Here is an 18,222-nt window from a genome sequence, read left to right as displayed (position 1 = left end):
TTTTCTAGAAAATTCTTAATAAGACTTAAGAATATGACTTAATAAAATGCTATTGTATTCACTCACCATCAACTGCCAAGAAACAAACAAATGAAATGAATTTTTTTTCAACTATCTTTTTCCATGTTAATTCGACCTTACAATCACTGAACGCATATGGAAAATTTCTTTTTCTAAGTGAGAATACAGTTCTATCACGTTCGTGGCAAAAGAAAAGAGAATTCTTGATGAAGGTGTCAAGGAAATCCAAGATGATCTGACTATTTTTTCCTCCTTGTGCTACTCCACAACCGATAGATTCTGAAAGAGTACGATCGCTCAGCCTGCCCCTACCCTGAAGACCCTGGCCTGGCACGGCAGGAAACTGTCTCTGTTCAAGCCAGTCTGTGTTGCCACTGCTGCATTATTGCAAGGACATAGTTTAAGTGTTCACGTTCTTCCCTCCCAGTCTGGTCTGCACACGCAGGTGCTTCTCCTTATCTTTTGCTCTTTATTCGTCTTACCTCGGATGCCACTACCTAATCCAGGTAAGCATGATCCATCAATGGAAGTGCAGGCTTCTTCTCAAGGCATTTGGTTAGGGTTTGCCAGCCAACATAAGACAAACCATTGACATCGACTCAAGGGATCCACGAAGCTGAAAGTCACGGAGGAGCATTTGCTAGTTAGGGGAAGAGAGACGGTACAACTGAGATACAACTAGATCACTCAGAGGCTTTAAGGAGCCCATTTTCCAGCGTCACTTTTGCTGTAAATGCACAATTGCCCCCAAATAATGCGAGAATCAAAATGCCAAAAGGAATAAAGCCAAAACCTAATGCAGCAGCTACACAGATAGAATGCTCAGCAGCAACGTCCTCCCCTGCCATGTAGCCTGGCTGGTTCATAAAATTCTCCACTAAAGTGTAGTTCTTTTCAAACACTTAGAAAGATAGTTGTGGTTCTTTTTTTCTATTATAAAATTATTTAAGTCCATAAAATTGAGATGTCTTAGAAATGGTGAAGTCTCTTCTTCATTCAAAATACCAAAACGCTGCATATATGCTGAGACGAGAGAGTGCTGGTCTCGTGAACAACTGGATCACGACGTGTTGTCCTCAAGCAGTGTGTACATAGATCATGTGCTAAAATCTTGTCTTAACCTCACAGACGCTCCCTCCTTCCCACATGGTCCCAATCAATAATCCTTGCTTGTTCTACTTCCAAATCTTTAATCAGATCCATGCCCTCCACCTCCACTGCTTTAATTCGAGCTCTTATCATCTCCCACGCAAACTATTCCAACAGCATCCAACCAAAAACTCCTACTGCTTGCTCCCGAACAAGCTCAAATGTCACCCCCTCGATGAAGAGTCCCCAGCTCTCCGTTTGTGATTAAATAACTGCACTCACTTTGCCCCAGTAGCTTTCGGTGCACACCACTCTTCCAACACAGGCTGCCCCCTACAGCAGGGCTGGCAAAGAGAAATATGCACGACACGTGTGGAATTTTAAATGTTCTAGGAGCCTCACTAAAAAGGCAAAGAGAAATCAGTGCGTTTTAATAATACGTTTTATTTAATCAGATAGATCCATAATCATTGATCCATATCATTTCAACATGTCATCCACACAAAAAATGTAATAAGAGAGTCTACGACTTTTCATCTTAATTCTTCAAACTCCAACGGGTATTTCACACTTCTAGCATATTTTAAATTAGGTACTAAAGCTGTCATCAAAAATAACTGATCTGTATTTACCTGTCATAAAATTTACAGATGAAAATATAGATTCCCATACCCGCATTGTTCCAAATGTACACTTGAAAGTTTTATAACTGTATCAAATATCAACTTTAAAAAAAAAAAGACTTGGGCCCTTTCTTTCTTTGCCATTGGCATACAGTGTATCATTTCAGGTGTACAACACAGGGATTTGACATTCATAGACACTGCAGAATGGTTACCACAGTAAGTCTAATCACCTACCATTTGTCACCTTACAGAGTTAATAGAATGTTTTTGACTATATGCCCCATGCTGTACATTACATTACCTTTTTATTTCACATCAAAGTAAAATTAACATTTAAAAATCAGTCCCTCAGTCATACTAGCTACATTTCAAGTGCTGAAGAGCCACACGCCGCCAGTGGCTATTATATCGGACGGCGCAGCTCTGCTGTAATTAGTTATGTATCTGTCTCCGAACTAAATCAGACCACGTCTAATTTACTACCTCTTCCCCATTGCCTAGTTTAAGGTCTGGCATGAAAACGGTGTTTTATGAAAGTTTGTTGACTGGATAAAGAAAAATAGATGTGGAAATCACTTGACACTATCACATTAAATCAAGAATGTCCTTTGTAAGGAATGTAAGGGGCACACGCAAGCACAGGCCTGCATGAAAACTCATTAAGCCTATGCACATTTGACTTGTTACTGATTCCTTTAATAATGAAAATTACTTCATACATACTATTCCCCCTTTTTCTGAGCCTTCACTCTTCTTTTCTCCCTCCGTTAACACATTTATGGGTATTCTTCACAATGAGCACTTCTTAAGATGCTTCCACATTCTCCAGTTACCTTCTCTACCTATGTCTGGCCTTCTTAAATGATATTTTAAGCTTCTGGAGACAGACACCATTCCCTGTACTTTGTAACTATCATCACACGTGGCTTAATGGTAATACGAAAGTGCAAGAATTTAATATATGACATATAATCAATTCTCAGATGCCTTCTTTTTCAGCGGAGCTTTTCCCGATTGATCCTAGAAGCCCAACCTCTCAGCACGCACATTCACACCCCAGTCTCTGGATAGCTGGGACCAGTGACCTCCCCACACCGTCAGTTTATCTCTGTGTGCTGCAGTGTTTTATGTATGCGACTGTCCTTCACCCCCAAGGAGGTGGGAGGTTGTTTCCAGTCTTCGTTGCAACACCTCACATTTTCTAGTTGCTGTGCTCTCATCACAATGAACCCTTCTGTTCTGGGCCCCGTGGGTACCCTGGCAGGATGGCTGAAGCTGAAACAGGCACAAACCAGGGTATCCCGGGGCACTCTGCACCCAGGGGGTGCCCTGGCAGGGTGCTGGAGCTGAGGCAGCCTGAGGGCCAGGAGGTCCCTGAGCTCTCCGAGCAGGGGGGCCCTGGTGGGATAGCTGAAACTAAAATGGGGTGCTGCAGGGCAGGGGGCTGAGGGGATGGGCAAAATAGGTGAAGGAGAGCGGGAGATACAGGCTTCCAGTCAGGGCAATAAAGGCGCCTCCTAGGGAATATAGTCAATGACAGTGTAATAGTGTTGTAGGGTGACAGATGGCAGCTACACTTGTGGTGGGCGTAGCATAAGGTATAAACTTGTCAAATCACTCTGTTGTACACCTGAAACTAATGTAACATTGTGTGTCAACTATACTCAAATTAAAAAAAAAAATTTTTTTTAAATGGACCCTCTGTAGCTGTTGCTTTCTGTCCCCATTTGCCACCTCCATCTTCCCCCACCTGTCATGGGATTCAGCAACACATGACAGAGGAGAATCCTATAAGCGTACGGATCTCTTTGGTCTTGTTAGTTACACCTCCCTCTTGACAAATAACGCTGATCAAATAATGCACAAGAAAATTTCGACAAAGGGAATTATAGTAGGTTTACCTTTTATTCTAATGTTGCTTGCATAACAACAAAATAAACGTTAACACAAAGATGTCTCGGTGGATCAGCCGTGGGGTTCCTCTAAGTCTGGGTTGGCGATCTCTCTCGTTTGCTGGGATAGCTCTGTGATCGCATCTATTTCTGCAGGAGTGAACTTGGGGGTTAGCATCACAGCGTCATAATCAAATTCTTCATCAAGTGAGAAGGGCTGAACTTCATCTCCGAGTATCTGTAAAAGGTAGAAGGAGAAAAATCCTATGATCATTGTAAATGAAGAAAAAGTTGAAAACATAAACTCCCTATTAATATTTAATTCAACTTTTTTTAGACTTCAGCACTCTCCGCTGATTAAGGTGTTTTTAAGTAAAGGAATAAATTCAATTATTCAATTTGACCTAATTTAAGTCTCTTAATATGCCCCATTTGTACCATCCTGCATCTGAATGAATATCATTAACTAATTCCGCCCACGGCAAGAATCAGAGAGTTTCTCTTGCACACATTCATTACATTTTCACCACTTGTAGTGTTAGGGCTTGAGGCATATAGAAAAACTAAGAGTTACATTAAAATGTGAGGAAATATACCTTGAGATTTTGATCAAACTTCAATACACCTTCACCATTTTAAAAAAGACTTTTATCAATAAAACGATTTTCAAAGATAAAAATACTCTACACTTAAAGTACTTACTTCTTCAGATAATATCTATAACTTCCCAGCCAATAACAGTGGGAATTAAAACCCATGGTATCACCTCAAAAAGAAATCCTCCAGGATCTCTTTCTCCTCCCAAGAATTTTAAAAATATTACAGAATTTATCTACAAGTCAGGGTAGCTGCAAAGTGGCACAATAATTCTGTACCTATTTATTCATAATCTGTGAGTTTTAAAGACTTCCTAAAGGAAGGTAGATATTTTCCAATAAACAAAAAGAAAATACCTTAAATCACATTGTATTTACCCCTTAAAGAGCCTCTCTGAAAGCAAATGGTGTGTGATATAATGAAATTATCTGACACCTCTATGTAGCTCTATGATGTGTATGGTGATGCTAAAATAATTGAAAACTATGGTTTATGGAAGAATGAAAAAAATGCCCTGAAGCTATAATCAGCTTTAAATATTCTTGCATCCAAGATTATCTCATTGAATGGATTTTGCAATGTTCTTAAAAATAGACCATGTAGCTGAGAAACTATGTGGGTGGGGGGCATGAAAAGTAGACATCTCCCATCTGTTTGGCAAGTTGCATCTTGTAGTTAGGTGTGCAGTGCTAACAGCAAACATGCAGCCATCTACCATCCTTTCTAAGCAAAACCAGCAAGAGAGCAGACTTCAGAGACATGTCATCTCCTCTTTACTTGAAACCATCTGCGTGCTTTCCTGACACAGGCAATGATGGGAGCTGCCACTGAGTGAGTTCTCACCTTGTGTCAACCCCAGTACAAGGAACGGTGTGGGCATCAGCAGTCATCTTCAAACACCCCCTCTTCTGGAGCTCTGAAAGGTTAAGTAACTGGCCTAAGGCTGTACAATTAGTAAGGGAGAGAAGCAAGATTGGAATCCCGGGCAATGGGCTTCAGATAAAGCTTTATCTTCTCAACAAAAACACCAGCAAAAATCAACCTTGAGCTTTTCATTAAGCCAAATCATAGACAGCTCTTGGGGAGAAAAGACCTTTTCTAACTAAGCTAAGCAATTCCCATAGCTTATCGTAAAGAACATATCCAAGGCTCCATGTCACACCATGACTGTCTTTAAAAGAACTGGTGTACACAGGAAGCCAATCCGTCTGCAGAGTAACCGATATGTCCATTTTGGTCACTTTCTAAGATTACATTTATGACCACAGTGAAAAAGACAGAGTGGTGATATTGTTAAGAACAGCTCAGATGAAGAAACATAAACAATGACACAATATGTTCATTTCCTGAACATAAGCATCCTTGCCATCTCCATCTCTACTCAGTAGTAAGCACCATGGCTGGCAGGCCCAGCCACACCCCAACCTGAGCTGATTCCAACAGATCCTGGGAAAGGACCAGAAGGAGGCCCCTCTCTACCAGTGCGTCCAGTCTGATGGGATTCTTGCTGCCCTTTTATGCCTGATTTGAGGCCTGGCATCCACTTGTCAGCCAAGTTTCAGGCTGAAGGTACCCATGGGGGCCCATTGCACTAGGAATTTGAATCTCCACCCCCAGGCCTCTAAAACCTTACCTACGCCTTACCAGCCACTCTCTAGATGCAGTCACTTTGCTCTCACCCACCTCCTTTTGAGGCTAGAATGCAGTTTCAAAAGAGACAAATCTCTTTGCTGGGCTAAAATCCCAGTGATACCAGACCATCCTCCTCACATTCCCTCTACACAACATAAACAACGCTTACATTCCCACCTCACTCCCCTTTACCTGTTCACTCCATAAACATGTATTGAGCGTTTAACATGTATTAGATGGGGAACAAAAGGACGAAAACAGCAAAATCTGTGTCCACAAGGTTTCCTCACTTCAGGGAGAAGTCAGAGTATATGAACAATTTCCACATCGTGTGTTGTGCTCTCCAACAGAGAAACGCAAAAAGGGGTTGCAAAAGCACAGAGGGGATGTGCCGAAGCTTACCTTACCCTCAGCTGAGCATTGCCACTCTCCAGAAAATCCTACTTGGCCTCGCCACTTAACATCCCAGTCATGACCCACCTTGTATTAGCAACCCAGACAGAGTACAGCTTGTGTGTTGGACTTCTAGACTCTCTGATAAGGGCTCACTCCCATGGCCAACTTAGCTCTACATATGGCCCAACCCATCACCTCCTTGTTCCTCTCCCTTCCCTGAGGTCCCAACATACCGTGCAGCTGTAATATCCAACATTATGGTCGAAAGATGTAGAAGTTTATCCTTAAGTGGAAAATTCTTATTTTCCTTTAAGTTTTTTTTTAATACACTTAAGTTTTTTCTGTATTATAGAGTATGATTCCCTTAATCGGTCATTTGGTGTTAACCGAAACAATAGGAAGGAATAAAGTTTTTAGCTAGTCAATAATTTTGATGCCAACACAAAGGTTATTCATTTATAATACACTTAGAGTTAAAAAATACCTAAAAATATACATTTCTTCACTTGGAAACAGGTTATTAATGACAGCTATTGTTAGATTAACTCCCTAGACAATCAGTTCAACGCTGAACTATAAAAAGCAAGAAACCAAGAATAGCAGTAATTTCATATTTGCAATGCCAAAATGTGATGCTTCTCAAGACATTTTAAACCACGTGGGGGTAGCCCTGTAATGTGGCTAGTACACCCCTGATTCAAAATGTCAGAGGGGCAGCCTCTGGCAGTCATTCAGTTACTTTTCATTCTTTCCACAAACACTGTGTTCCTGTGAAACTCTAGGCATTGTGCTAGATGCTGAGGATGCAAAGATGAAGACTTGAATGGCAGCACAGAGAAAGGAGATAGATGTATAAACAAGTCAGTATAGGGGCGCCTGGGTGGCTCAGTCAGTTAAGCATCTGCCTTCGGCTTAGGTCATGATTCCAGAGTCCTGGGATTGAGCCCCACATCAGGCTCCCTGCTCAGTGGGGAGCCTGCTTCTCCCTCTCCCTCTGCTGCTCCCCTCTCTCTTTCTCAATTAAATAAATAAAATCTTTTAAAAAATAAAATAAACAAGTTTGTATAGTAAAACAGAATAAATACAAACAGTAAAGTTAGGGGGTGATGGGAACAGCGAAGAGACACCTAACCTCACTCACGCTGTAAGGTCTGGGGAAGGAATCAGAGAGGGCTTCCTGGGAGAGGTGATACCTAAGCAGAATCTTAAAGGATATTAGTTAACAAGGTTGAGGCAAGAAGAACTTTGCAGATAAGAACTTTGCAGATAACTTCTAGTGAGCAGGCCAAGGAAATCAGATGCAAAGTTTCACATGTGAGGATCTGCAAGTAGTTAAGTGTTAAGGTACAGAGAAAGAAGCAAGAGACAAAGATGGTGCCAGATCATGATAGTCTGACATGCTGTTTATCCTAGAGATGATGAAGTCACTGAAGGATTTTTTGAAAGGGAGGTAGATACTTGGTCATCTATGCATTTCAGGTTAATTCCTTCATTCATTCAAATTTTAACTGAGCACCTACAATGAGGCAGGTGCTGGACAGGTAGCTTTGTACAAAACAGAAAGATGCCCTACCCTCTTGGAGATTATATCTAGATCAGTTACTTTGAAGAGTAAAAACGAGTAGATGTGGAGTCAGGGATACTGGTTAGTAGCCTGCTGGAGCAGTCCACACAAGAAATAATGAGAACGGGAAGCTAAGAGCAGAGATGTGACAATATCAGAAAGTAAAACTGGCAGCACTTGATGACTGATTTGGATATGGAAAGGCAAGAATGCATGAAGGGAAGCAGGTAAAGAAAGACAAGCTCAGTTTTGAACATGTTGATTTGAAGGTACTCAAAGGAATCCAGATAGAGATAACAACACGCAACTGAACGGGAAACTGAAGCTCTGAGAAAGGTCTGAAGCTAAAGATACAGATTCAGAGACACAAGCAGAAAAGGTAGTAATCTAGAGATGAAAATGGATCCAAGTATGTAAGTGGGAAGAGGTTTAGCACAGAACACTGAGCAACACCAACTCATAAGGGACGGATGGAGGGAACCCCCCAAAGAAGACATGGAAAGAACAGAGAAATGCACAAAGAATCTGAGGAAAGCAGTAAAGTGAGAACCAGTGGACCACGAGGGGCAGGCACAGTAGAGCGATCCATTAAAATAAAGACTAGAGGGGTGCCTGGGTGGCTCAGTTGGTTAAGCGTCCGACTTTTTTTTTTTAAGATTTTATTTTATTTATTTGACAGAGAGAGAGAGAGCACAGTAGGAGGAATGGCAGGCAGAGGGAAATGGAGACACAGGCTCCCTGCCAAGCAGGGAGCCTGACGTGGGGCTCGATCCCAGAACCCTGAGATCATGACATGAGCCGAAGGCAGACGCTTAACCGACTGAGACACACAGGCGCCCCCACCATCCAACTCTTGATTTCAGCTCAGGTCGAGATCTCAGGGTAGTGAGATCGAGCCCCACACTGGGCTCCATCCACGCTGACTGGGAAGTGTCCACTGGGATCTGGCAGCTACAGAGTAACTGGTACCTTTCTTCTGAATATATCCAGGCAGGTGACTGGAGCCAAGGACGTTCTGCAGTACACTGAATGAGGAATGAGGGGAAAGGAAGCAGAGTCAACTAGTAGAGTCAAGTCTAATAGTTTCTGAAGTCTACATGAGAACAGAGGGAGAAGAATAGACAGTAGCCCAAGAGGGCCCGAGGTAAAGAGAAGGCTATTTTTCCTTTCCTTTTGTTTTACTTCATTTCATTAAGGATGGGAGACTTGAACATGTTCACATGTTGAGGAGAACGAACCAATAGAGAGGAAAAGACAGAATGACCCTGACCGTGGTGTTACATGAGAAACACACTCTCAGTGGGTAATGAGGTTTTTCGTTTATTTATTTGTTCATTCAGTATTTATCGCATGTCTACCACATGCACAGCACGGAACTCGGCACTACCTCCCACTTTTTTTGCTTTTTAATTAAGTAAGCTTATGAAGACACACATTGGTGAGTTCAGAGCCCTCCCAGACAAGGGCCACATATGTAATCCAAAGTACATGTACACTGCAATTCAGAAGACATCACTGCGATCTTCGAAATGGCAGCTTTTAAAATACAGTAAAGCTGCAATTCTACGTATGTATTTCGGCTCTTGGCTACTATGGCACACGCTGGGAATTCTCTTCCTTCGAGTTAGGTTCATTTCAGGGTTCTAAGCTGTACGACTCCAAGGCTTTGGGATTACAAACTGAAATTCTGATTTATTTCAAAGAGAAGAATTTGTGCAATGGAAAACCAAATCCCGTGCTACTAAAAAGAAAACAACTGTGAATTAAGTTATTAACTTGTTATTTTTGCCTAAGGAGCTGAGAGAAATATGTGGATTTGAGGGGTCTCATTTCAAATCTAATTGAAATCTTTTTGTAGCCTCTCAGGGAATAGAATTTGCACACTGTTAGAAAACGGCGAGTTTCCTTAAAATTGCTCATGTGACTTATTCAAAGAGAGACCCTGTTACCAGAGAAATCATTTTCATTCATAGTACCACACAGGCAAATTAAAGAAAACAGAACTAATGCTCAAATCAATAAGAGCAGCATTTAGCTGTAGGCTATCTTACAAAGTAATATAGTAAATAAACCGTCTTTATAGGTGAAAAAATTTAGAGTCCCATTACAAATTGGAAAAACAGGAGATCTCCCATTGAAATACCACAAAAGTTTCTTCAATGATTTAGGGGTGGGGGAAAAGGATGGGAGGAGGAACACACAATTTTTCACCTTCTTAATGTAGATTCTTTTTGGTCTATAAAGCTGTCACAAAATTCATCAAGACAGAATTATTAAGGCAAGAAGTTATTCACAAATGGAAAAATGGAAGATTCTTGGCAAATAGTTGACTCTAAGGGGAAGATGCACATGTATAAAACTCCAGCGATAAAATTAGGGAAAAAATTAAATGGTCTAATCTGTATCAGGAAGTCATGGCCTCTTCTTAGGCAATTAAGAGGACGTCAAGACATCCAGGATGCATTTTCATCTTTGAGACTGATATCACAGAAAGCAGCTACCATATCTAGCCCAAAATTGCCCCTTGGTTGGTCCTTACAGGACATATTTGCTAGAAATTGATTATTATGATCTTTTACTGGCAGTGAGTGCTTTAAAATAAGATTGATACTGTTAAACCAAGGTGCAGTTGATACAGTATTAGGATTCTAGACAGTTCTGAAATGTTTCTCTAACAAATCGTGGTTAGAAATAAAAACCCCAACCAAAATATTCTAGGTATTCAAAAAACAGCAAAAGTTCTTCATCTCTGTTTCATTAAGTTTGCCAACACAGAATTTGTTCATATCATTTTGATTCCAACATTTAAAAATGTTCACATTTTCAGGGGAGAAATTGATATTCCTTTTAAAGATACAATCATATACAAGGTTTTAACCTGCATTTTTACCGGCTACTTGATGGATTCTAGGAATCATTCAGTTTTTTAACCCATCAACAGAAACAATTTTATAACAATTCCTATAATGGCACTAGGTGCCATGACCACTGGCTGGTCCAGCAATTTGTATAGTCAAAACTGAAGTCAAGAGCATGAACAAGTCTTTAAAAGAAACTGATTCCTGCCAGAAATAACACTGCAATTTTAGTTTCTTATTACTCGGAGAAAGCAATCTGTAATTCAAAGAGCACATTGAAGAGTGGCTGTCCCTACCAGTTTATCTGGTAACCAATTCAGGGGTTTAATATAAGCCTGCAAGCATCCTAGACACACTCCTGTGATGTCTGTAAACAAAAGTTCTATGAGAAAGAGGCAATTTAAAATTGAAATGTATGGATTACCTTTTGAATGACTGCTTCCGTAACAGAATATCTTTAAGTGACAAGACCAGTAGTACCTGAATAATCAAACAAGCAATCCCTAGGGGTTTATTAGGAAGCAATAATAAAAAGCCCTTCACAACTTCTTGTGCCTGATATGCTTTTACGTTGGGAGTAAGCAGGGTGATCAAGGTCATGACCCAACACCACCAGCAGCCTTGGTTCATGTGCGTTTGTAGAGTATATGCAGAAGAGTTGCAGACCATGACAAAAGCTGACTTTCTAGATGTGCCATGGGACAGTACAGGCATGGCAGAGATCCCACGCCCTGACTGTGAAGTGCTTGGCTAGATGACACTTCCCAGCGCCCCCAGTGGCTGGACAGGAACTTGTGACTAAGTGGTTGCAAGTGGAATCTGAGCAGAAAGAAAGAGTCCTGAGTCCTAAGCCTTGGGGAAACATGAAGCTCCCATGCTCTTCTCTGCTGCCCCTCCAGGTAGGATAGTGACCTGAACTGGAACATTCACAAGAGGACAATGTCCTAAGGCACAGTGGAGATCCAGAGAGAAGGAACCCGGGCCCCTGATGACCCCAGGGAACAGAGCAAATGCTCACTTTAAAGGCTTTCCACAGGTGCCGGGATGGCTCAGTTGGTTAAGAATCTGACTTTGGCTCAACTCCTGATCTCAGGGTCCTGGGATGGAGCCCCATGTAGGGCTCCCACTCGGCGGGGAGTCTGCTTTTCCCTCTCCCTCTGCCCCTACCCCACTCCCTGCTTATGTGTGAGGGCTCTCTCACTGGCTCTCGCAAATAAATAAAAAAATATTTAAAAAAAATAAATAAAGGCTTTCCATAGACTGTTATATGAGAGAAATAAAGTTCTATCTCCTTTCAGCCACGGACTCACTTTTGGGATTCTCTATGGCAATAGCTGGGCCTTATCTTAACCAATACAAGATGTTTATAGGACCCTGGAAAGAAGAGTAAAAAAAAATGGCAGGTCCAGACAAAAAGAGAGAATCTATTGCATAGTCCCCAGATAACACTGTCCTGTAGCATAGAATACATCATGAAACAAAAATAGTTTCCACATAAAAACATAATTGCTCTGTGTTTAAAAAGCAATCTACACATTAGAGATAGATGGCAGCCAGAGGGACTCAATTAAGCAACATGAATTCTAAATTTTCCCAAATGTAAGAAAAATAAAAAAGTACAAGATATAGCAGCATTTCTCTGAAAGGACAGGTTACGAAATCAAGGCAATTTCAATACTGATTGAACCAGCTATGGAGTACCTCTTCCGTTTGTCTGTCTGCTCCTCTCACAGAGGGCCCTGGCTTTACCGCAGGGGCGAAGGGCTGGGCCACAGAAGGAACGTAAGAAGGGACGCAGGTGAAGATGTCCTCCTCCACTTCTCCTGGAAGCAGCAGCAAATCTGTTGGATACAAAATATTTCACTTGGCAAAAGGTCGCCAAGTTCACAACTGACCTAAGTCACCTACAAGCCTATAGTAGTCAAAAGAATGAAGTAAAAATGCTCAAGTGAAGTAGGTTCGTTTCACAATGCCTGTCCTCATTTGGGGATTTACCCAAGGGATTCCCTTTTCCATAAAAAAGACGCCATTGGTGCATTTATTTTTATCTTCCTGTCTCAAGGTCACATTCCATCCAAAAGGTCGGGAAGGATTGTCTAGGAACTGTTTTGATCATGCCTCTCACCCCCAACCCAATTTCTACCTCTATAGGAAAATAAGGCAAGATGTTACCTTTGCCTCATTTTCCATATTTTCCCGAGGGATGGGAAGAAAGGAAATGAAGTGCTGAATTCATCCTGTAACACTGTGGCAATATTTCAAATATATATATATATTAAAAAACAGTGATGCCAGAAGGAAAGAACTTTAACTTCCAGAAGAAAAATGAAGCACTCTGTCATATGCAGAATTCATGATCTGATGTTCGAGGCTGCAAACAACAACTTGTTTCCAGCTTGTTTAGCACCATGACAAGAATTCAATAACCAATCTGGGTTTTCTGATCTGTCCATTGTAAGTGGATCTGTTGCCTTATTTTTGCGTGTGTGACAGAACATGGGGGCATCACCATCGGATCTTCCATAGCTTTCTTTAAGGGGGACGTAAAATAAAAACAAATAGAAGCACAACAGGCTTCCTCGTCAATCCAAGCTTTCATAGGACCAGAAGGGCTGCTGGAGCTGGCTAGTAACTTGCAGCTGGTTCAGGACGATGCTGCCTGCTACTCAATGATGATCCTAATGAAGACACTAATTAAGTTCTCAGTGGAAGTGATTAATTAACAACAGGCATGCCTTGGCTGTTGCCAATGGCAGCATGTATAGGGAGATAATTAAGCAGGTACTGATATTCAAAAACTGAAACTTATTAGAAATATGTCTCTCACCACTGCAAATAACACCTTCACAAAACACATTAATTACAAAATTCTTAGGACTCCAGCAATAGAACGAACATAGCCTAGAAACTGAATCTGTGTGTGGGTAGGGGTATCGTGAAGAAGATACTTCCACTATGATTAATTATTGGAACCTTAAAATACGACCTAATTAGCAGAAATAAAAACAATAGTCAACACTTATATGAGCTGCCATTTATAGGCATCAATTCAGCTCATCCTCCCAACAGCACTATTACTTCCTGTTTCACAGGCAAGGAACTCTAAGCAGGGAGAGTAACCGCACTCAAGGGGCCACAGCTGGAAAGTGTCAGAGCCGGGAAGTCTGTCAGCAGAGCCCGTACTCTGCCCACAACGTCACATTATGAACTTCTTTTAAACAAGCAATTTCATTACACAAATTATTTAAGTTTATCAGATTAATCGAACTCAGAGCCAAGAAATGTCACTACTACAGCACATTAGCATGGTTAGGCAGTATTAAGTACACTTAAACATTTTATACCCAGAGAAGTAATATTTTTAAACTCAATAAGGTTGATGGAAAGATTGGCTTTCTGATATATCTATTCATGAGCTCAAAGCCAACTCCCTCATTGAGCTCCCTGGTGTAACTACCTAGGACAGATACCAGCCTGGTCAGGGGCCTGCCAACAACAAAGGCAAAAAGAGAAAGGTTCTGGCCTCTTTGTGGGAAAATCAGTACCTATGAGACCATTGGCTGCCAGCGCAGACATCAGTTCAAATGTGAATCAAAATCAATTCTGCTTTCAGAGCTATTTAAAATCTGATTGACAATATTATGCATCGAGGAGGACAACTCTCTAATTCCTATGCTGAAACTCTTTGCCTCCCTGATATGTTTGCAGAGAAGGTAGGATTTTCAACAAAAATGGTTTCTTTCATAAAGATTCTACTGCCATGGGAACAATTCCCTCAAAACAGTAAGATTCAGTTTCCTCCACACTTTAAATTCTTGTCATTTGTTTCTTCAGTGTAAAAGCGAAATGCACAAATGCATACTCACTGATGCCTAACACAGCACCTGACACAGAGCAAATTCTCAACAAATACCTGAGACAGGAAATGAAGTCCCCGCATCTCACCTTTTAAACTGAACAGTAAGTATCAAGAGTCTACTTACCAATAGGACACTGTGGATGAAGTAAACTATATACAGTCCTTACCCTCAAACACTAAATTCTGTTACAGGGGTAACATTTTCACACATAAAATCAATCTGAGAATAATCAAGAATAAAATTGAACAGCTTTAGCCCTAAATAGGACAGATTTATAAAAGAGTGAAACTAATACGTACAGGAATAGTCTGGTAAGGCGTATTTTATGAAGAAGGCCACCTTATCTTTCAGCCATTTTAAAATCACGTGTAGGTTATACACATGTGTTAGTTATATACTCACATGCTCTCAGAGAGAAAAATGATTGTATTCATTGATGGAGTGGGGGGAATGGAATTTCTGAAGTTCTGTGTAAAATTCTCCAAAACTGAAATGCTTGATGTAACTTACTCTGATCTTATTAATTATTGTTTCTGAAACAACCAAAGGCCTTGTTTTCATCTTAACTAAATACCACTATCTTGGCTGATGTGCACTGCAGAGTCAAGCCATCTCTCAAAAGTGAATCTTCACGTGGGATGGCAAGACTGGTTGAAAACATTCCAATCTCTTCTTTCTCAACTACATGATAAGAATTTCAACATTTACAAACTATGTGTTTATGCCGTTTGTCTTTCCATATTAGGTCAATAATCACAAGTCAAAGTGATAACCGCATAATCTAATACAACATTAAAAAGTAAGCAATCTACCTGACATCTCATAATTTAGATAACAATATTTAATCTGCCTGGCATATTTATAAACACTAACCCATCTGTTCCTTTGTTGCCATGTAGAAATGGCCAAAATTTTCTGTAATTTTGGTCACTCCCCAAGACCAAAAAGAATATAGATAAGAACTGCTTTGGTAATAAGGCCTCTTCAACACATAGTTTTCTGCTGTGATAGTCCATCTCACTGGTTCTTGTTCTTAAAAATTTTTGAAGACTCCAAAGAGCTTTTGTTTATGTGGGTTATATCAATCAATACTCACATATTAGAAATTAAAACTGACAAATTTACAAATATTCGTTTATTGAATCATTGACAATAATACCATTATATATTAAAATAAATATTTTTATGAAAAATCTATTTTCTGAAAACAAAAAAATGGGGGAAGAAAGCACTGTTTTACATTTTTTAAACGTCTTACATTTTTTAAACATTTTAAACGTTTATATTTTGTAAACGTCTGCCTCAAGAGAAAAAAAGCTAGGTTTTATATGTGCTTCTGCATTCAATTTTGGAATATGCTGTTTCAGTTGAAGTCAATGAAGAAAATCTAGTCTCACACAGAAATGCAGTTGGAAAAGAGAGGAGTACTTTAATAGTCTTTTTATATAATTGTAGATCTTTTTCTTTGATGCTATACCAGATCTTGACAAATGACAAAGTTTTTAAAAATAGTTTCAATGTGCAATCTGAAACCATTCCAGTGAATTTCTCATACTGTTACATTAAAATTCATTGGTCTATCTTACACAATGAATGGATCTTTCTCCTATGCATAATTGTGTAACATCATAAATTGGTCATGTAGAAAATACTGGTTCACTGTTTTATGTAGATCTTCCAAATGCTGACCCATTTCATTATACGGTATAAAGATCACATTAGTTAACATCACCAATTTTATCAGAAAAGTCATTAAATATTGGGAAGCTGTCAAGCTCACAGTACTGGGTACAAGTTTTCCAAAAATGAATTTTCACTTGATCCATTGCCAATTTTATCATTAGCAATGAACATTACCAGTGTCTCTCTTGAAGAGACAGGCTTACTTCATTCTGAGAACTATAGTTTGTCATTCTTTCAAGTAAAAATGTTGTTCCATGAAAGTAAGGGGGGGAAAAAAAACTAGCTCAGCATACCACTCAATCACCCAAGTGTTTTTCCATGAGACAACCACAGTATTTCAGAACGCCCCAGAAGTGCTTTGTGCATACTTACAATTTTAGCACACAGAACATTAAAAAAGGTGTACTCAAGAATCAAGATTTAATAAAATTAATAATTTTTACCATTTCATCGAGAACATTTTCAATGGAAAATAGCACCCATTTTATCTTTTTTTAAAGATTTTATTTATTTGTTTGGGGGGGTACCAGCGGGGGGAGGGGCAGAGGCAGAGGGAGAAACACACTCTTTGCTGAGCACAGAGCCTGACATGGGACTCTATCCCAGGACCCTGAGATCATGACCTGAGCCAAAGTCAGATGCTAAACCCACTGAGCCACCCAGGTGCCCCTCTAGCATTCATTTTAATTACAAATTCATGACCGTGAAGATTACAATGACTATTAGTACAATTTTGTGTCACAACCTTGATTTGCACTGAGCTACCAGCATCTTTACCCACTTTGCTTTTGCTACATCAGTACAAACACCAACACATTTGAAATCCAGACCTTGGGGTTTCCCTAGGAGTTCTGAGACCACATCCCCAGGGGTCTGCTGGTCTACCTAATATCAGTCTAACCCACTAAAAACAATAGTAAAGCTGGATACATTACCAAAAAATTAACTACTTAAAGGCATTGGTGAGCTACCAGGGCAGCCCAGGACTTGAGCGGCCAAGATCCCAGAGACATGGAAAGTACTGAGAAGTGAGTCCAAGAGTCTAAGATGCTTTTCAACTCATGGCATTTACTGATTTGCAAGGAGAAGCTGAGAAGCCGAAATGCAAAGATGAGAGAAGTTAAGAGGCTGAGAAGTTTAGCAGAATTACCAACAGAATCACAATACTATGAAGACAAAAATCAGAGTTCAGGGCCTCCAAGAAGGTGGTGCTATGATTTACCTTGAAGGGCTACACCCTAGGAGTAAGCAAGAACTAAAAGTAGAGTAGCCCCCACAAGGCCTTAAACCCAGTCCTAAATCAGCCCAACCCCAGACTGGATGAAGGTGATCTATTACTACTCTCATTGCTAGCAAAATGTTAAAGAAAAGCTACACTAGAAAAAGATAACATCATCCAGACCCTACATATTTAATATGCTACGTTCAGCATTTAAACAAAAATTACAATTTGTATACAATTACAGGTATACAAAGACATGAAATCAAAAGGAAAATGAATAATATAAATGGACCCACAGGAGATCCCAGGTATTAGCATTATAAGACATGAACTTTAAAATATCTGATTAATACATTCCCCAAAAAATACATTAAAAATGGAGAATATCAGCACAGAACTGAAATCTCTCAAAACAGATATTCCAGATCTCTTTTAAAAGCTAAAATAACTGAGAGGTGCTTGGGTGGCTCAGGTGGTTAGGTGTCTGGCTCTTGATTTCGGCTCAGGTCATGATCTCAGGGTCATGAGATAGAGCCCCACAGTGGGCTCTGCACTCAGCAGGGAGTCTGCTTAGGATTCTCACCCTCTCCACCTGCCCCTTCATGCCCCCATTCTGTCTCTCAAAAAAAAAAAAAAAAAAAGCTAAAATAACTGAAATATTGATGGCTGTACCAGAAGACAGACAAAATTAAAAGAAAGAATTAGTGAACTGGAATATAGATGGTAGAAAATATTCTTTTTTTAAAAAAGATTTTATTTATTTATTTGAGAGAGTGTGCCCT

General features: G+C 40.1%; 1 protein-coding gene across 4 annotated transcripts in view; it reads right to left on the bottom strand.

Annotated features, from left to right (window-relative positions):
• Nucleotides 1-3,627: 3,627 nt before the first annotated feature.
• IFTAP (intraflagellar transport associated protein) overlaps nt 3,628-18,222 on the bottom strand; it is a 61,001-nt gene continuing 46,406 nt past the window's right edge. For 3 of the 4 annotated variants that reach the window (XM_008686785.2, XM_040638967.1, XM_008686787.2), the window contains 2 exons: nt 12,377-12,516; nt 3,628-3,866 (listed from right to left, as the gene is read on the bottom strand). In XM_008686785.2, the coding sequence (XP_008685007.1) occupies nt 3,702-3,866; nt 12,377-12,516 (305 nt within the window). In that variant the 3' untranslated portion in view covers nt 3,628-3,701. Of the gene's footprint in view, nt 3,867-5,068; nt 5,142-12,376; nt 12,517-18,222 lie in introns of all 4 variants that reach the window. The other variant, XM_008686788.2, reaches the window with a different exon arrangement.

The sequence above is a fragment of the Ursus maritimus genome, unplaced genomic scaffold (genome assembly GCF_017311325.1).
Source record: "Ursus maritimus isolate PB19 unplaced genomic scaffold, ASM1731132v1 scaffold_23, whole genome shotgun sequence".
NCBI classification, from domain to species: domain Eukaryota; kingdom Metazoa; phylum Chordata; class Mammalia; order Carnivora; family Ursidae; genus Ursus; species Ursus maritimus.
Note: the sequence above shows the minus strand (reverse complement) of the source record. Positions and strands in the feature narration are given on the sequence as shown.